The sequence below is a fragment of the Bos indicus x Bos taurus genome, chromosome 8, assembly GCF_003369695.1.
Source record: "Bos indicus x Bos taurus breed Angus x Brahman F1 hybrid chromosome 8, Bos_hybrid_MaternalHap_v2.0, whole genome shotgun sequence".
NCBI classification, from domain to species: domain Eukaryota; kingdom Metazoa; phylum Chordata; class Mammalia; order Artiodactyla; family Bovidae; genus Bos; species Bos indicus x Bos taurus.
The window spans coordinates 103463834-103483686 of NC_040083.1; the positions used below are offsets into that span (position 1 = coordinate 103463834).

The 19853-nt window shown below is 54.0% G+C and overlaps 1 protein-coding gene and 1 long non-coding RNA gene across 10 annotated transcripts in view; one reads left to right on the forward strand and one right to left on the reverse strand.

Moving 5' to 3' along the window:
* COL27A1 (collagen type XXVII alpha 1 chain) overlaps positions 1–19853 on the forward strand; it is a 153102-nt gene that overhangs the window by 68421 nt on the left and 64828 nt on the right. For all 8 annotated transcript variants that reach the window (XR_003512404.1, XM_027550601.1, XM_027550606.1 and 5 more), the window contains 9 exons: positions 6733–6786; positions 7499–7543; positions 10832–10885; positions 12117–12170; positions 13014–13067; positions 15880–15933; positions 16083–16136; positions 18254–18298; positions 19643–19696. Coding sequence is in view for 7 of the 8 variants with exons in the window: in XM_027550601.1 (XP_027406402.1) it covers positions 6733–6786; positions 7499–7543; positions 10832–10885; positions 12117–12170; positions 13014–13067; positions 15880–15933; positions 16083–16136; positions 18254–18298; positions 19643–19696 (468 nt within the window). In the remaining variant the exon portion in view is untranslated. The remainder of the gene's footprint in view (positions 1–6732; positions 6787–7498; positions 7544–10831; positions 10886–12116; positions 12171–13013; positions 13068–15879; positions 15934–16082; positions 16137–18253; positions 18299–19642; positions 19697–19853) is intronic.
* LOC113897703 lies at positions 7551–12109 on the reverse strand. 2 transcript variants are annotated; one of them, XR_003512406.1, is made up of 4 exons: positions 11437–12109; positions 10019–10195; positions 9069–9298; positions 7551–8686 (listed from the first exon to the last, which is right to left on the reverse strand). It is a non-coding gene; the product is annotated as an uncharacterized LOC113897703 (long non-coding RNA). The 2 variants fall into 2 exon arrangements; XR_003512405.1 differs by lacking the exon at positions 11437–12109 and having other exon boundaries at positions 10019–10825.

A 19853-nucleotide genomic window follows, 5' to 3' on the forward strand; every position in this document is an offset into this window, starting at 1 on the left:
TGTCCCTGGGAGAGGCTGTTCAAGATGTAAAGATGGTTGCATCTATTATTCCTAAGGCTGCTTCTTCAGGCTATATGATCCCCGTCCCCAAAGCTTTTCTGCAGGGATGTTTACATATCTTGGCTGTCATTCTTGGCACACGGTCCTATTTGTCATTGTTGGCGTCCACTGGGTTGGATCCTGAGAGGGGCGAGAGTATTGCTTGGCCGAACACACACGGATTCTAGAGACTGTGCCATTACAGCCCTTGGCCTTCCTGACTCTTTAAAAGCTCTTCTCACCGATGCTCCCCTTTGCTCTTCACAGTCAGGGCTGCCAGATAAAATAGAAGAGGCCCAGTGAAATTTGAATTTCAGATACATTATTTAAAACACATTTACACTATAATGTCATTCCTTTGTTTGATTGTTTATCTGACATGCACATTTTAACCAGGCATCCTGTATTTTTATTCACTCAATCTGGCAACCCTGTGCTCAGTATGGCTTAGGAAAATCCCATTGGACAGATGGGAAAAGTGAGGCCTTAAGTCAAGGTCACACCTGAGGCAAGAGAAGATGGAGGCATGATCAGAGGCCATGCCTCCCAACTCTTAGCTCAGGGCACTTCTCTTTCCACCCTTTCCTGAGGGCCCTGAGCTGGGGCTGAGCCCTGGGTGTCCCTGCATTTCTCAGGCCCTGTGATCTTCATGCTGCTCCTTTCCAAAGAACTGAGTCCACCCCACCCTCCGTCCTCCCCACCTGGCCTCATGTCTTTCTTTGGCCACTTTCAGTCCTGCTGCCCCTGTTTTTAAGCTCCCTCTGGTGCCAAGGTGACATTCCTTTCCCCTTGTGCCTGGCAGGGAGGGTGGGTCTAGACCTGCACCCACCAAGTCACCATCAGCCTCCAAGCCAGTACCCTGTCCCACCCAAGGCACCCACTCCTGACCTGGATTTTTGGGGACAGCAGCTTCTGTGTCTGGGGAAAAAAAAATTGCCTCCCCAAAGAGTTGGAGAGGAAAAGGAATTTTCTAACCAGGAGCTAAAGGGAAGAGGGATTGTGAGTCACCTACAGTTTCCAGAGGATGTGGGTTTCTAGCTGAGCAAATGGGAATTCCATGTACTGACAATCATGTTCGTGGAGATCCACATTTATTCAGTGCCTTCGGTCTAGTCAGCTGCAGCAATCTGCATGCAGACCGAAACTGAAATGTCCCCTGTGCCCTGGGTCCTTGCAGACGGGAGGAAGGAGAGAGGACAGATGAACATGTGCAGAGCTTCTGTCTGCTCTGCGTGTGCTTGACATGCTTAGGCTGGGGGCCTTGAGATGCATGAGGCAGGCAGACAGCAGCCTGGTCACCCCGGTGGGAAGGCTGGGGCCCGAGGTCACCAGCGGGGGGCTTGCCACTCAGACCTGTGCCACCCTGGTCCCCAAAGCCACTGGGTGGCCCCCTGCAGTCTCAGAGGTGAGTCAGTCTTAAAGCAGCCCCCTTTGAGTAATTGAATCCCTTTGGCTGGCCCTCAAGCAAAGTGTGCCTGATTCCAGAGTCTGCTCATCAAAGAAGATTTCTGTCTTTTGTATTCAGAGTGACACAAAGGGAATCTTGCCTTTTCCATTTAATGAGACCCAAAGAGTATGTAATCTGGCCGAATCCCAGTGTGTGGGATATAGTGGACAAGCCCACCCTGTCCTGTCACCAAATGATCCCCTGACTTTGTTTCTTTGTCTATGAAACAAGGTCAGGAACCCCGATAGCTGACATCTACTAAACCCTCATATGCCGCCGGGCCCTGTGCTAGGTATTTAATTATCACAGAAACCCTCTGAGTGAAAAGTGGGATTACCATTGTACAGTTAAGGAAACTGAGGCTCAGAGAGGCTGACGCACTGGCCCAAGGTTACACAGCCTTGAAGCTGTCTGTTTCACAGCTCACTCCCTTCACCACTGCACCACCCCTCCAAGCTCCGCATGACTTCTGGGGTGAATGGAGACAGCAGGTGTATGAGAGTGTGAACTGGACTGTGCCAGGGACTCTTCTGGGTGAGAGATGGTGCTTATGAAGACCACATAGGAGCCAGGGCTGGTCACCTGGGTCCCCATCCCCAATCACCTGACCTCCTACTAGAGTTTCAAGGAGGCCTTGTTGCCTTCAAAAGGCAGTTCCAGGGAAGGTTTTTCCCCGGATGGTTTGGAAAGGAGTGAGTAGGCTTCTTTCTCACCCACTGATTTAGCCCCTTTTAGTGAGCGCTTCCTCTAGGGCACCGGGCAGGCAGTGGCCACATAGACACTCATGTCAATGGTCATTGGTGTAGAATAGGCCATGAGTTAAAGCCTCATCAGGCTCGGACATGATGGCAGGAGCCTGACCTGGCCTGTGGGGTCAGGGAGGTGATGCTCGTGCTGAGGACAATGAACAGTGTGAGCTCAGGGTGGAGCTCTCAGTGTAGGAAGCAGTGGCCAGGGATGCCCAGCAGCAGAGGAACAACAGGGAGGAAGGCTCTGCCAGTACCCGTGAGGGTGGGCACTGGGAGCCCCCCAGGTGCTCTTTCAGGGGTTCCTGGCAAGCCCCAGCCTGGACACCTGCTGACCTGTTGGGCAGGGGAGTAGGACTCTCACCTGTTTTTGAATCTCAAGCCTGCCCTCACGTCTTGTCACTCATGAATGAGAGCAATAAGGACAGGCATGGTTGGGTCCTTCATTGGAGTAAGCCGGGTCAGTCCCAGGTCTGTGAGCATGCACTGCGGGACCCGACGGACACGCAGACCTGTTCTGGTCCTGCCTGTGTCCCCTACCTGTTGCTCGGTCTTGGGAAACTTGCTTCGCCTTACTCTGAGCCTCAGTTTTCTCATCTGTGACATGGCACTAACGACGGTGGTGACCTCATGGGACAACTGTGAGCAGTTGAGGAGCGTCTGAACAGATTTGATGAGGCTGGAAGCTGTCTGGTGTGGCGTCTGGCACTCAGGAGCTCTTTCAGTGGTCGCGGATGTGGCTGGTTGTTTGCATTCTTGGTGGGAGTCTGTGAAGTGAGGGGTGAAGTGTGTTGAGCAGGATCTGGGAGGTCCGGCAGACGGGGAAACAGGTTCCAGATTACGGGCGTGACTCACTGTGCTTTCTTGTGGGACCCGACTTTGTGTGTCACTTGGCCAAGCTGCCCATGACAGTGCTGAGCACAAAGCAAGCTGGTGTCTATGGGCTATACTGGAGGGGGGCAGAATGCGGCCTTGGGTTTTCTCTCTTCTCCCCCAAATGCTTTTCTAGTCCAACGTGGGGTCCTGCCCACATGAAGACCTGCCCTCAGCAAGCAGCCACCTTCTTCCCATGTGCCCTGCAGCCAGAGCCCCGTTTCCATGGGTTCTTGGAGGGGAAGCCCACACTGGCCCTGGCCCCCAACCATACACAGACCCCTTGGGAGAGGGGCAGTGCGTGCATGTAGGGTGCCTACATGTGTCAGTCAGGCTTGTACTGAATCCAGCCTCCATGCAACAAGCTGCCATCGGGTCTGGATTGGGGAAGAGGAAGCGTATGTTCCCAGAGCTGCTGGCTGGTCCTCTCTGTTCAAGACCCCAGCCCCCATCGGAGCCTCTGCATCAGCAGGACCTTGTCTGTGTGTGCACCACTGCGGGGAACTCTGGGTGGCCACCCTTTGCTCTCTTCCTGCAGGAAAAGCGGGGTGGGGGTGGTGTGGTGGGGAGGGACCAGCCAAAGCATCCAAAGAGCTGAAATGCTCTTCTCTGAGCTTTGGCCACCTGATGCGAAGGACTGACTCATTGGAAAAGACCCTGATGCTGGGAAAGATTGAAGGCTGGGGGAGAAGGGGATGACAGAGGATGAGATGATTGGATGACATCACCAACTCAGTGGACATGAGTTTGAGTGAACTCCAGGAGTTGGTGATGGACAGGGAGGCCTGGCGTGCTGCGGTTCATGGGGTCACAAAGAGTTGGACACGACTGAGCGACTGAACTGAACCTAACTGAGGAGCTGGCTGTCCTTCCCTCCAGCCTCTGTCCAGGGTGCAATCCTGGCTTCTTCTCGCCCAAGATTACTTCAGAATTGCTTAGAAACTCTGGGGACAGACTACCCAATGTGAATCCCAGCTCTGCTGAGCTCTGTGACTTGCTCAAGCCCTCACCTCTCAGAGCCTCAAGTTTCCTCATCTGTAAAATGGGGTTATCAGGCAGATCGTGAAGCAAACGATCGTACCGTCGGGAGCAGTAACAGAGCTGAGGCGTGGGAAGTGCGCAGCGTGGAGCCTCCCCGAGTGTCATCTGTGTTGCTATGATCACCCATTGAACTGAGCGCTCCCTTCTTAATAAGACTACTTGATGGGAACTGAAAGCAGAACTCCTTGGCAAAGGCTCAGCGAGAAGGTTTGGTTTCACCCAGTCAGGTGGGTTCAGGAGGGTGGTGGGGGAGGTGGGGTGCAGTGAGAATCAGCATTGCCTCAGCCAGGCCAGCTGTGGTCTCTGAGCTCTGTGTGTTTCCCTCCATCTCTGCCCTTCCTTCCACAGGAGTCGGCAGGAATGTGATGTCCCATTCTCTGCCAGCCTCCCTCCGAGCCAGCTCCAGGCAGCTCCCACAGGAGCCGGTTCTTGAGCCTGGCCACCTGGGGCAGGCTGCATTCCTTCAGTGCTTCAGAGTGCTTGCCAGGGGCTTCCATGGAGCCTGACTCAGGGAATGGGAAACCGAGGCCCAGAGAGGTCAAGCACACTGACAGAGCTCACACAGCAGCCAGACAGTCACAGAGGAGGGAAAAGGGAGCGAAGAGAGTATTTCAGGGGCTCCCTCTCCCTGGGCGAAGGCTTAATTCAATGGCTGTGGCTGAGGGCAGTGCTGGTAGGGCAGGGCAGGAAATGAGGAGCCTTCAGGAAAGAGGGTACACCCCTCACTCTAGACCAGGGTTTCTCACCTCAATGCTGTTGACGCTTGAGCCAGATAATTATTGGTTTTTCAGTTCAGTTCAGTTCAATTCAGTCGCTCAGTCATGTCCAACTCTTTGCAACCCCATGGACTGCAGCACGCCAGGCCTCCCTGTCCATCACCAACTCCTGGAGTTCACCCAAACTCATGTCCATTGAGTCGGTGATGCCATCCAACCAAGTCATCCTCTTTCGTCCCCTTCTCCTCCTGCCTTCAGTCTTTCCCAGCATCAGGGTCTTTTCCAATAAGTCAATTCTTCGCATGAGGTGGCCAAAGTATTGGAGTTTCAGCTTCAGCATCAGTCTTTCCAGTGAACACCCAGGACTGATCTCCTTTAGGATGGACTGGTTGGATCTCCTTGCAGTCCAAGGGGCTCTCAAGAGTCTTCTCCAACACCACAGTTCAAAAGCATCAATTCTTCAGTGCTCAGCTTTCTTTATAGTCCAACTCTTACATCCATACATGACTACTGGGAAAACCATAGCCTTGACTAGATGGACCTTTGTTGGCAAAGTAATGTCTCTGCTTTTTAATATGCTGTCTAGGTTGGTCATAACTGTATTGTTTGTTCATATTCATTTATTTACTTGGCTATGCTGGGGCAGTTGCAGCCTTTGAACTCTTGTTGTGGTGTGTGAGATCTAGTTCCCTGACCAGGGATCAAACCTGGGCCCCCTGTTTTGGGAGCACACAGTCTTAGCCACTGGATGACCGAAGTCCCCCAAGCCAGATAACCCTTCGTTGTGGGGCCTCCATCCATGAGATGCCAGTAGCACCTTTTCAGTTGTAACTGCCAAAAATGCCTCCAGACTGTGCCAAGTACTTTATCCATGTAAGTCAATTGCTTCTCCAAACTCCAGGAGGGACAGAGTATTAGTCCCTGTTGGAGATGAAGAAACTGAGGCATGGAGAGGTTCAGTTCAGAAATCTCACAATGAGTGAGTGAGCCTCGGAGGAGAGATGGGACTGAGTGGTCCGGCCTTGATATGCGCTGACCGCCTCCCAGCCTTTCCCCAGCCCTCAGCGAATGTGACTCTCCAGGGTGAACGAACTCCGTGCCCTGCTCCCACCTTGAACAGGCTGATCTGATGTGATGCTGGGTCTCCAACCTACGGTCCAGGACTTACCTGCTGATCTTAGTGTCCTACGGGGTCCGTTTGCAACTCTGGTGTCTGTGACTGACAACCTCACTCCTTCCTTGCTGCTGTCCCAAGGAGAGGGCCCAGCCTCTGGAAGCAGAAATTCCTGCCCCTCGCTAAGCTAGAGGAGTCGAAGCCTCTGTGTGTGCTTATTTTGCCCTTTCAGCAGCTCTCGGAGGGGAGGGTTCATCATCTGCATTTTATAAATCAGGAGGCTGAGGACCACAGAAGCCCAATGAAATGCCCTGAATCCCTTAGCTCAGCAGTCCCCAGCCTCTCCGGCACCAGGGACTGGGTTTCCTGGAAGAATTTTTCCACGGACCGGGGAGGCGGGATGGTTTGGGGATGATTCAAATGCATTACATGTATTGTGCACTTTATCCCTATTATTATTGTATCAGCTCCACCTCAGATCATCGGGCATTAAATCCTGGAGGTTGGGAACCCCTGCCTTAGCTGGTAGGGGATATGAAGAATCCAGTGTGAGGTTAAAAGAGGTAGTGGGAGGGGCACCAATCAAGAAATGAGCTTGGGAGAGGACCTCTGTGAAATTAACTCCAGTATTTCGGTGGAGGCGAACACGCCTAATTACAACATCAACCCAAGGACAGGGGGTTTACATCCTTGGAATTCTTCCCAGGCCAGCCTCCTGTGAGCCTCTCTCATTGTGTCTTCTCTTTCTCTTCCCAGGGCGACATGGGAACATTGGGTCCGATTGGCTACCCAGGACCCAAGGGCATGAAGGTAAACAGGAACTGTTTTTTACTCTGAGTCTCATCCCAGCCAGACGCCCCCTGACTCATTTCAGCTTAGAAGGAAGGGTACCCTGACACAATGTTGGGGGAGTGTACTCAGAGGGGTGCTGGGGTGGAACGTGGCAGATCAGAGGCTCAGTGCTTCTCAGTCCTGAGAGCCAAACATCGTGTGCATGTCATTTATGCCAGACATCTTTATTGGACAGCAGTCCCCCAGCTGAGCATGAGTCAGACATGATTCTGGACCTCAGGGCACTGAAAGTCCAGTGCAGAACATCACCAGGGGGACAGAAACTATAACGGCAAGCCAGCGAGCTCAGGACATCCCTAAGTGGGATGGGCGTGCAGGTGAAAGGTGGGCTTACGCTGCCAGGGCCACGTTCCAGGGACGATTCCATTTGGCTAACAAGCGTGTGACACAGCTCATGAAGGCCATCTCCCCCCATCAGCGCCCTTCTCCCCTGGATGTGTCCAGAGCTCTGTGATTCACAAGTCAGCCGCCCCTTCTTACGGTCCTACACGCCACACCATCGCCCTCTGGGCCGGGGCTCATTGCCCCCTTTTACAGATGAGAAAACTGAGCCCTGGGCTGGAGCAGCCAGCACAGGGTCTTGCAGCAAGCCAATGGGTTTATGCCAGGGCTTCTGACTTCTGGGGCTTTTACCCTCCGTCACAGCTGAACCCTGGCCTCTGTCTTGCAGGGACTGATGGGAAACGTGGGGGAACCCGGACTGAAAGGTGATAAGGTGATCTGAATACTCCCTTATTGCACTGTGTTTTATCTGCATGCGAATTCCCTCCGCCTCGGCGCTGCTGCTGGTTTCTCGCCAGGTCCACTCCCCTGCACTTTTCCTGCCTCCCCTCTGGCCCTCCCTAAATCTGTGCTCCCCAACTTCTTCCCTGTAACTCTGGGTGGGATTCAGGCAGACGGTTCTGGAAGCATGCGATCTTGGCAGACAGACTGGGGGCCTGGGGCTGTTGAAACTTGGGTTAGGGGTGAGTTAAGGCAGGTCTCCGAATTTGGGGAGCAAAGCTGAGGCTAGCGTCCAGGCTTTGAGGTCAAAGCCACAGGATACAGAGGGTGGGGATGGAGAGATGGGAGAAGTGGAGGTGAGATGCTGGGCCCCAGGGCAGGGACGATGGCATAGGAGGAAACAAATCCACATACACTGTCAAGATTGGAATTGGGAGCCCAATCCCAGGGTCTGAAAATGCAACAGAAAAGCCAGGACGGGCCTGGTCCCCTGACCCTGTGCCCCTGCGCCGGGGGTGGGCGCGGGGTGGCACCCTTGCCCTGTGTCTTCCACAGCTCCACTGCCGAGCCAACCCTGGGCCAAACCAGAGCTGGAGTTGGGTAGGTGGGACCCTGGGGCCCAGAGAGGAGCAGCACCTGGCCTGGGCCCTGCAGCATCCGAATGAAGAGACTCAGGGTGTAGGGGCCGTGCTCCTGTGCTTGGCTCTGTGGCTTTCTTCCTGCCCTCTCCTGCAGCCTCTTGACAAACCAGGCCCCCCAGAGGGAGTGTGGGAGAGCTTTTGGGCAGCATCCAAGTTTCCGTAAGCCTGAGCAGATAAGAGCCGCTCACCTACCTGCTCTGGGGCCACGCTCCCTGCACCTGTCTTCAGATGACTCTGGTCCTCCTAAGTTCGAGGAACAGGAGCAGGGGCCAACACTGGCCCCCCTGTAAGTGTTCTACAGGCTTAGCTCGCCCATCCTCCACCCTTCTACGAGATGGGAAGCTTGCTGAGCACGCACAGCTGGTGTGTAGCGTCAGGATTCGAACTCCAGCACCTGCCAGCAGAGACCTCCACCCTGAAGCAGGACTGAGGTCAGAAGGGCAGAATCGATGAGGTCCTTAGAGGCCACCTCCTCCGGTGCCTACATGTCACAACTGGAGAAACAGACCCAAAGAGGAGAAGAGGTTCTTCAAAGGAAACTCAGTGCTCTGTAGGAGCCAGCCCAGAGCCTGGACTCTTAGAAAAACTAGACCTGCTGGGCTGAAATGAGCATCCCGGGTTGTCCTACCCACCCCCACCCCTGGTGCCCAGCCGGGTGGTGCTCACCCCAGTCCTGTGTCTGTCTCCACCTCTCCTGTCTCCTCCCTCATGCCCAAGCCTCCAGCTGCCCCTCTCTCCACCCCCCCCACCCCACCCCTCCCCACTCAGCTTTGCCCTCTGGCTCTGCCCTGCTGGTTGCTAAGCCCCCTCTTCCACGGCCCACCCTCTGGAGATGTAGGGGCTTTCTGTTGGAGGCGGGGGCTTCCCCACAGCTACCTGTTTACCCCGTGGTTTGAGTCATCAGCACTCTGGAAATGTTGAAGTCATGGCCAAGGTGAAAGGAAGTGGGGGGGAATGGGAGTGTAGTCAGGGAACTTTTCATAGGCCCTGTGCAGAGCTGGCCTCCAGCTCACTGTTTCTTCAGGAACATGGAAATAAGCGAGTTATAGAGAACTCAGCTGGCTTGCTGACTGGTGCTGCCTGGGACATGGAGAGATGTAAAAGCCCTGAAAAAAAAGGGGGGGAGGAAATTATTTTCCTGCTCGCAGATCTCAGCAAAATCAAATAAGTCTTTAGAGTTGAAAAAAGAAAGAAAAGAAAAAGAAATCTCTTTTCTGCTTCTTTGGTTAGAATAGGGTCATAATATTTTGGGGAGCAGTGTTCTTATCAGCCCCTCCTCACTCCACTCCACCTTCTGGCCCTCCCCTGGGATGACAGAGCCACCCCTTCATGTTCCACGGTCATCTTGCCTAGAATCCCAGATTGTCATGAACCAGCCTGGCCTCAGTCCCGTTTGCCACCACCTGGCTCCCTCTCCCCCCATGGAGGTACATTCTGGAACCCAGGCTCCTGCTGCAGGCCCAGCTTTCTCCAGATCCCTTGTCCTGATTTCTTAGAGGCCTTTGAAAATTTTTTTAAAACCATCTTACTCCTTCTTTGGACATTAGAAAAAAAAAAAATGTTCCTAAGTTCCTAAAACTCTGAGATATTGTATAAGATTTTCCAAATTGGAAAAACCAAAGTAAGTTAAAAAAAAAAAAAAAACTTTTTTTAAATTAAAAAAAAAATTTCTGGCTTTTGTTCTACCAAGGAAGTTCTGTTGGATCATGGCCTTAGCTGCACAACGTGAGTTCTCTAAGATTCTCCATTCTTCTTGGGTTTTTCTCCCCATCCATCCAACTGCTGCCAAGGCTATGAATGTTTTCTGAGTCCTGGGGCCAACGTACCAACATGGAAAGCTGGAAAGGATGAGGGCTGTGTGAGACGGTTCCAGCTCCAAGGAGAAACCTCCCAATCTGGTTCTGTGACAGCTCATTTACCAGGATGTGGTTGAGTACAGGGAGGGGGCAGAAGAGACCTCTGACGGCCAGAATCAGTGTCACCAAGTCCATGCAATGTGTCATCTGAAAAGGGAAACACCCAGACTTAACTGGAGACCAGTTTACTTGCTGTTTACACGTAATCTTAATGAGCCAAGCTCTCTGGTTTCTCATCCTATGGCTGATTCAAAGCAGTTAATTAGACGTAGACCGAAACCGATTGCTGGCACAGAAACTCCCACGGAAGGACGACGGGGCAATCCACAGCCTGGCAGTGAAAAATACCAAGCAACAGATGCAAGCGCTCTGAACCCATGGTGGTACGGGGACGCTGTCCAAGCTGCACGCTCTTCCATGTGACGTCAGTTGATGATGAAGAGGTTAAAGGATCCAGACACGGTTCCTTTGACCCACGAGTGTCTGGTCTCCCGCCAAGGCCAGGCAACATGGGGCAGCTTAGCTTCTGTTAGTGGAGTGTTTAGCCACCTGAGCAACCCCAGGCAGACCTGAGGCTAAGCTGGCTCTGTCCCCCGAGGGGGCCCACCTTCCCCACCCAGGCTCCTCTGGGGCTGGGGGCTGTCCTTTTCTCTAACAAGGCTGCTGCTGGGTGGATTGACTTGGGGAACGGCCTCGGCAAAGCTGTACCTCGCCATTGGGTCTGGATGTGGGGGAGGCTTCCAGAACTCACCATCGTAACCTTCTTTGCTGGTGTGTATTTAGGGTGAACAAGGGGTTCCAGGTGTGTCAGGAGACGCCGGATTCCAAGGAGACAAGGTAACTCCTGCACATTCGCCCCCTGTCCCCCCGCCCTGCTCTTCTGTGGCTCTGGCTTCTTTCCCAGGGGCCGACATGGGCCGGGACCCACCTGGAATGTGGCATCCTTTCCCACCATCCTGGCTCCTCCATCTTCCATCCACCCTCTCATTGTCTCTTCTCTGGACTTCACAGTGGCCTCCTGACGTATTCCCAGGCCCCAGCTGTGTCCCTCCCAGCCTGTCTTCCTCACCGGCACAAAAGTGTGCTGAGGGCCCAGCTCTGCTCCGTGCTCATCCACGGCTCCTCACTGCCCCAGACTGGAGTCCCAGCTCCTGGCCCCTGCACCTGGGCCAGCAGCGTGCAGGCCCCTCTGACATTCCTGCCCCCCACCCTTCCAGCCCTGAGCCCCAGCCTCACTGACCTCCTCACTGCACCAAGTGGGCACACATGGCAGGGCACACCCTCCGCCTCACCTGGGCACGGCCCAGCCCCACCCCAGAGCTCTGCGTGGATGCCATGTTCTCTACCTGCTCAGGAAGTCGTCGTGCCGCTCTCTGAGTGCCCCTCACCTGTGGCAGCATGTTTCTTCCCTGGCTGATGGAGACTGGTGCTCCACCCACGGCCACACAGCAGATTCCCCAGAATAGGGCTCCCGGCTGGCCCAGAGCGGCTCAGGTCAGGGTCCTGCGCAGGACGGTGAACACTTAAAAAGATACGTCTGAGTGAGTGGCTGGCCGGGATGACGGAGGATCCCAGGCTGCCTGCCAGGCCGGCTCCTCTTTGCCTGTGTCCGGCACCATGTGGCCACATCTGGAGTTCTCCCAGCCAGTCAACGAGGCCCAGATGTTGGCCAGCTCTCCCTCTTCCTCTCCCCTCCCTCCTGGCTGGCCTGTCCTGACCCAGCCTCGATGTCTCTGGGTTGCAAGCCACCCAGGCCTGGCTGCCTCTGCAGCTGGGCCCCAGTCTCCAGACTTCCCCAGGCATCACGGGCGCAGCAGCAGTGCCTGCTCAGTGGCTCCAGAGTCCCGGGGTCCCGGATGACCTGGTGAGGACAGGAGCTGCCATTTCACCCTTGCATCCCTGGGTTCCAGCCTACAGGGCTGCCAAGCTGGAGCTTGCAAGCAGAGGGCTCATCCTCCCCCTAAAAGCGGGTGTTGTCCAGGCCTCGGGCCAGCGGGGTGACCAAGCAGCTGTCCATCTGGCCATTTCTGGGCGTTGCTAACCCCAGTTCACTATGCATCTTTTTCAGGGGAGCCAGGGCTTGCAAGGGTTCCCTGGTGCACGGGGGAAGCCAGGGCCAGTGGTGAGTACCTTCTGCTTCTAGAGCCTCAGGCTCATAATGTCCAAATGGTCATGGAATGTGGCCAGAGATGCCTTTACATCCAGGACCTCATTTCCTCCCGCAGCAGCTCTGGGAGGCGAGTAAACCAGAGTAGAAATGGAGACTCGCCCCTTTTACAGATGAGAACACTGAGGCCCAGAGGGACAGCAGTATACCCAGGCATCAGGCATTGGCAGAGCTCTGGTGAGAATCAGGGCTCCCAGTGTCTTGTAAATAATAGTAATGTTATCAACAATAGCAGTGGATGTCATTTATTTATTGAATGTTCCCACTGGCGCTGACGGTAAAGAACCCGCCTGCCAGTACAGGAGACTTAAAGAGACATGGCTTTGATGCCTGGGTTGAGAAGATCCCCTGGAGGAGGGCATGGCAACCCACTCCAGTATTCTTGCCTGGAGAATCCCATGGACAGAGGAGCCTGGTGGGCTACAGTCCATAGGGTCGCAAAGAGTTGGATGTGACTGAAGCGACTTAGCACGCACTCACACATGCATCAGATCCTTCCTGTGCTGCGTCTCTTTGAAAGACTGTCCACAACCCCAGGAGTTAGAGAATTGTTATTGTTCCCATTTCACAGATGGGGAAAGTAAGGTTCAAAGGTGAAGCGACTTGCCCAGGATCCGGTGCCCAGGAAGAGTAGGAGTTGGGGCTTGAACAGTAACTCCTTATAGTTGTCTGGGCAGATTTCACTTATATTCTCCTGACTTTTCCAACCATCCCCAGCCTGGGGCCTAATACAAGGGATCCAGGAAAGGTGGACCCTTGCTTACCCCTGCCTCCCCTACAATCTCTTCTCTTCCACAGGGCAAAGTTGGAGACAAAGGATCCATTGGGTTTCCTGGGCCCCCGGGACCTGAGGTATTTAATGCTCTATTTCTCTGTTTCTGACTGTTACTGCGTGTCATCCTTGGGAAACCAAGGCTCAGAGACAGGGAGAGACTTGCCTGAGGTCACACAGCAATTGAAAGATGGGATTAGAAATTCCTAGAGCAGCAATCTTTCCTTTTCTTCCTCGGTTTCCTGCCTTCCCTGGGGGCTCACAAAGGCAGTGGGGCAGCAGCTGGCTTCAGACTCCCTCCCCAGCTCCATGGCTGCCTTTACGGTTTCCAGAAAGAAGCATCAGGAAAACCCTCTGAGCTGTGCTGCCTGGACCCTTCATGGGAGCTCCCCACATTGTCTACCCCTCTGAGACCTGGAACTTTTCCAGCTGCATACAGCCACCCTGGAGAGGTGCAGAGCTCAGAGCTCACAGGTACAGGGAGCAAGAAACAAGAGTAAGATTCTGGTGTTGGAATGGAGAAGATGTCACGACAGATAGATTAAGCAATTAACATGGTAACTACAGCTGAGTCATTAGAACCTGAGAGTTTCTGACACGTGTGATAATGAGCACAGGTCTGTTAAATGTCCATCACTGGCATTTCTGTACAAAAGAGCGAGGCAGCTGGGCAGCTTAGGGAACTCCTCTTCCCGCTCCCCGCTCCATGCCTCGCCCCCAGTACAGGGACCAGCTCTGGAGAACAGGGTGAGCAGTGCTGGGGGGACTGTCGTCTGTCTTAGGGGGTCTAGGTCAGCCCTAGTCCCCACCCCACCCCTGTGTCATACCTCCCTGGCCTGGCGTCTTGCACACCCCTGAGGTCTTGGAGACAGAAGTCTGGTCCATCCTTCCAAAGACCACTCCTGGTATCGCCCGGATGGATGAGGGAGTGTTTCCTAAAAGCCACAAGTTCTACTTTCCACTGTGTTGACTTTGGCCTTGACACAGCCCTATCTTTAGACAAATGGACTTGGCCTCTCTTCCATGGCCCTGATTCCTTCCCCTGGTCACTGTGGAAAAAAACTTCTCTGAGAGGCCGGGTTTCCCAGCAGTCTGGCTAGTGCGAGTGGAAAGCCGGCTCCCTCGTTTTATTAGGCACTGCCTTGTGCCAGGGGGCTGCATCGCATCTTCAGGATGGGAGCTGGCTGAACGGCCACCACGGCCAGCGAGGGAGATACAGTCACCACCACCCTTTGCAGAGGAGGGAGCTGAGTGACTGAGCAGGGTGAGGGTGGCCTCCTCAGGGTCACCCTGCTACTTGTAGCAAAGAAGTTCTTCATTTTGCCCTTTGGCTCCCTCCCGGGTCCCTGGACAGCTCTGGGGTCTGCTCCCCCATCTTTGGGTTTTGTTTGGATTGGTGGACTCAGCATCCGGAAGATGGTTCTGCTCAGCCGAAGACAGAAGCCGACGAGCCTGTCGGCACCTTCCGGGGTCTTTGTCACCTTTCCGAGACCGTGGGTGCAGCTTCTACTCCCCAGCCCCTGAGTGAATCAGCTCTTTCCTTCATTAGTGGGTCCGATCTGTGTGACACCAGAATTTGATCAGCATCCTGGCCTCCTTCAAATTCTCCCTGGAGACAAGCCCACCCCAAGCAGCCTTGTTTTCCCAGGACCCAAAACCCTTTGGCCTATAGATTTTTTTATTGAGTGCTTACCAGATGCCAAATACCGAACTCAGCGGTGCACTCACCTTATTCTCTTCAAGCCTCAGAACAGCCTTGTTCGGTGATTTTTATAGTTAGCATTTTGGAGATGCAGAAGCCAGGGCCCCGGCAGGCTTAGAAACCTGCCTGGGGTCACACAGTGAGTCGGTGGCAGAATGGGACTTTGAGCCTCTCGATTTGAAGAAAAAGACGTGGGTCTTTGGCTTCCTGTGTTAACTCCAAATTCAAAACCAGACTTGCCTTCCCTAGTGAGAAGGGTGAGAGGATGGTGGAGCTGGAATCTAACGGGAGTTACCAAAACCTCAAAAGAGGAAGAAAATAAAGCCACTTACTAAGGTGAAGTCGGGGAGCATCCTGGCTTCAGGGACTCATATTCAAAGGCTTTGGTTTCTGGTCGGCAGGCACCTGAGGGAGTAGTGGGTCTGCCCTGAAAGCAAATGGGGTTCTAGGCTGAATTAACAGAGATATTATACCTAAAACAAGGGAGGGGATGTTCTTACACTGACTCTGCTGGTCAGTTCACGGATATCCTAGTGATCACCAACAATGGAAGCTAAGCAGTTGGAGGCAGCCAGACTGAGGGCCCCGGGGCCCCTGACTAGGGGCAGTTGAAGGGACAGAGAAGTCTGGTCCTTTCTGCTGGGGAAGAAAAGAGATTCTGCTCCATGTCCCAAAGAAGCTTCCACTGCAGTCATCTATCAGAATGGTCTGGGAGCAGTGAGCTTTCAGTGGTGGTGTGGGGCAGAGTCCAAGGATACGGTGGGGATTTCTGCTTCTGGTAGTTGCTGATACTTATAGATCAGTGCTTCTCTAGCCTTTCAAAGTCACAGCAAACCCAGAATATACAGGATCCCCACAATAAGGGATGGCAGTCCTTGGAGCGGAAGACAGCTAGCTGTGAAGCCCTGGCTGCCCCACCCTAAGACTTGGGAAGGTCTGGATTAGAATACCTTGTATGTGCTAGGTCCTACGCCAGGACCTTCCTGCACTCTCCTGCCTCATTTTCTCAGCACCTCTCTCAAGTGTAGGGGCTGATTCTTTGTTTTAGAACCGTGATAACTGACCTGCCCAGGGTCATCTCCCCTACAGGATGAGATGGAGACCCAGGTCGGTCCCCCTCCAAGACCTATAGTCTTCACATTTCCCTACGTAGTCCCCCTGGGTGACCCCAGCTCTCTGCTCCCTTTCAGGGATTCCCTGGAGACATTGGTCCCCCTGGGGACAACGGCCCAGAAGGCGTGAAGGTGAGTCCCTGCCCAGGAGAGCTCCAGCTGATGAGGCTGACCACTCTATGCAAACCACAGGCCAGATTCCAAGCCAGCGGGAGTCTTGGCAGCCTGTGGTGGAGACGGAGGTGCTGCCTCTGAGCCCACTCTCTGTTCCCTCTCACCAGGGTAAGCCTGGAGCTCGAGGCCTGCCAGGACCCCGTGGGCAGCTGGGGCCCGAGGTGAGACTGTCTGACCCTGCCTTCTGCCCATCCCCCCCAACCCCAGCCCCTAGCTTGCTCTTCCCTGGGTCCTGCAAACCTTAGCTGAGTTCCAGGGCCCCTTGGTCAGGAGACACAGGGCCCAGGGCCACCTCAGGCTTGCCCTCCAGTTCATCCTTTGTAGCTCTGCCCTGTGACCCTTCCAGGGTTCTCATCTGCCCTGGCCTGGCTGGCAGGTCACTCCCATCATGGCAACGCCATTGCCCTGGGGCTTCCTCTCTAGGAGCTACTGTCACTGCCTCTTCTCACAGTAGCACAGTTTATTGGGGTGCTGCTGTAGGAGGGAGGGCATCGTCAGCTTAGGGGAGGTCCTGACTCTCAAGGGGATAGACTATGTCAGCTCCCTGTGGTTAGTGGCAGGCAGCGTCAGGATTCGAACCCGAGTCCGCTGAGCCCAAAGCTCCCTGCATGGACCCTGTGCTGTTTAACTTCTGGGCTCCTGGGAGCTGCCTGGGGCCTCCTGGGAGAATGACATGACTTATGCAGCTAGTAAGTGGCAGACTGAAGACTTGCTTACTGATTCTTCCGTGGTGAAGGGGATTGATGATTTCCTCGGGCCTGTCGGAGCACCAGCTGGAGGGCTGTTGGCCACCCCATGGGCTGGCCCCCGCTTTTTCCCATGTGCAAGGCCCTCCCCTGCACACTTTGGCTCAGGCCCCAGAGCTCCCATGACGCAGCCCTGGGGGAGGGTGCAGGAGGCCCCGACTCACCGCGACCACAGGCAGGCATCTGGCTGACATGGATCCCTTCTTGGGCTGGTTCTGGGTCTGGCGGGGTCCCAGTACTGGCCCTGTGAGCTGCCACGTGGGGCTGCTTTCCTGGAAGCTGGGGCGGGGGGGAGTGGGCTCTGGAGGGGGCCTCTTGGTTAGGCCTGGCATGCCAGAGGGGCCAGTCTGGAAGCTCCCTGAGCCTGCGGGAGGGCCTGAGGCATCTCCATGGGCGGGAAGTGGGCAGGAGGGAGGGAGGGAAAGATGGCACCAGCCTGTGCTCCCGTTGACGCTCACATTACAACATTATCACTGAAGCAGACCCTCAATATGCCCACCACTTGCTCACATTTCCATTGATTCATTTGTCCACTCATTCACTCCTCCATTTGTTACCCTCTCTCAGGCCCTCCTCCCTGCCTTCCCAAACCACATACCCACTAGACCCTGGGCACACCCATCCTGAGTGATGTTGGGTTTGTGGTGTCAAAAAAGAAATCATGGCTGTCCTCCAGGAACTCAGGTTACTCATCAGTGGGTTTTTTTGTTTTGTTTGTTAGTTTTTGTAAACATAAGCACAATAGTAAAAGATGTTTATCAGTTTTCACAATCAATAGCCAGACCAAAAAAAAGATAATTACATTTGCAAGTCATAATGGGGCTTCCCTGGTTGCTCAGACAGTTAAGAATCTGCCTGCAATGCAGGAGACTTGGGTTTGATCCCTGGGTTGGGAAGATCCCCTGGAGAAGGAAATGACAACCCATTCAAGTATTCTTGCTGGGGAAATCCCATGGAGAGAGGAGCCTGGTGAGCTACAGTCCATGGGGTTGCCAAGAGTTGGACACTACTGAGTGACTAACTCTAACTCATGGGAACATGATTAACCTAACAATATAAAATAATGACATACAATTTGGAGGGTCAAGCAGAGTGGTACTCATCAGCGTTTAAGATGATACTCTCTGCTCCGCACCATTTTACAGATGGGGAAACTGAGGCATGGTGCGGCTAACATCTGCCACCGAGGAAACGGCAGAGCCTGGAGCAGAGCCCGTATCTTTGAGCTGCAGTCTGGGGCTCTGCTCAAACAGCATATGATCGGGTTTGGGTTTCCTGACCAGCACCACTGCCAACCAGACTGACCACATTCACGTGACGGGGGAGCCCCATTCCCCCAGAAGCCCACGTGTGGTCTGGCCTCTAGGCCTCTGCCCTGGGTGGGAACAGGCCGGGGGCCCAGGTGTCCCATTTCTCGGCCAGGGAGGGCTCTCCTGTGCCCACCCCTTGCCCTCCTGACAGGTCAAGTTCTCCAAGACTCCCACTGAATTAACTTTCTCCTCTTTCTCCTCTCTCGTGTCTCCTGACCCTAGGGAGATGAGGGGCCCATGGGGCCACCAGGGGTCCCTGGCTTGGAGGTGAGTGTTGCTGGCCTGGGGGTGTGGGATTTGCTGGTGCTGAGCCAGCTGTGTGCAGGCGGGCATCATCTGGGTGGTGTTCTGGAGAGAAGTCGTCTATGAGAGCCTTGGGCCTGCCAGGGTGGGCGTGAGGACAGACCCCAGAGGAGAGAGATGAGAAGCAAGAAGCTGCTGTGCACCTACTGTGTGCGGGTGCACCGAGTCCATTCTCATTCCCTTGATTCTCCCTTGAGAGAGGCACTGCCTTTCTTGATATCATTCAAGGCCCTCAGGCTCAAAGAGCATACATAGCCCAGGCAACTTCCCTGGTGATCTGGTGGTTGAGAATCCGCCTTCTTACGGAGGGGATACGGGTTCCATCCCTGGTCAGGGAACTGAAATCCAAGATGCCAAGGGGCACCGAAGCCCGTACACCACAACTAAGACCCGTCACAGCCATAAAAAAAAATGGTAAAAACTTAGCCCAGAATCTCACAGCCAGGAAGCCAGGATACCCTCCCCGGAATCTGAATCTGACTTCTCTCTACTGCTTCAAGTGGCCTTCCAGAAGGAAGGTGTATGCCCAGCCACCTTCAGTCTCAATTGCATAAATTGGCAGTTTGTAGGTATTTTTGGTCTTGGGACCTTTTGACATCCTCGGAAATGACTGAGGATCTTGAATGCTTTTCTTTACATGGGTTACATCTATCGACATGAGTACTTAAAACCAAGAAATTTTAAATGCTTTTAACAATTCATTCAAGATTAACGACCAACTCTTTTCATGTTAACAAAAATAATAGTTTTACCCGCCCCCCCCCCCCCCGCCAAAGCTATATTTTCCAAAGCAAAAATCATCTAATGAAAAGAGTGGCATTGTTTTACCGTTTTTTGCAGATCTCTTTAATGTCTGGCTTAATAGGAGTCAGCTGGATTCTCCAGTCTGCCTCTGAGCTCCATCTGTGGATAAAACCACGTGCCATGTAGTCTCTGGAAAACTCTACTTGCATTCATGAAAATGAGTGACACAGGCAAATGACATCTTAATATTCTTATGAAAATAGTTTTGACCTTGTGAATTTCCTGTGAAAGGGTCTCAGGGTCCCCCAGAGGGCCCCGGGGCAACAGTTTGAGAACCACTGGCATAAACTCTCCATGCCCCTGTGTCCTTTATCTTCTGTTCCAGCCCCTTCCTTTTCCTCACTCCTTGAAAGCAGTTTTCTTCATTCCCATTAACAAACAAACCAGCCTGGGAGAGGCTTCCCAAGGTCACACAGCTGACCACTCTCCCTGACTCCCCAAGGACAGCTGCCAGCCTGGTGACTTCGGGGCCTGGCTTTTCTCACTCACTTCTCCCTGTTGCAGGGTCAACCCGGCAGGAAGGGGTTTCCTGGAAGACCTGGCCCGGATGGCTTGAAGGTGAGGGGACCTGGAAGTGACGTGGCAGGAAGGGGGAGGAGGGAACACCAGGGGAGGAGAAGAGAGAGGGGGAGCCAACCGATGAGGCCCTAGGATGACCCCTGAATCCCTGACCTGTTGTGAAAAGCGGAGGAGATGGTCTGCATTTATCATAAAG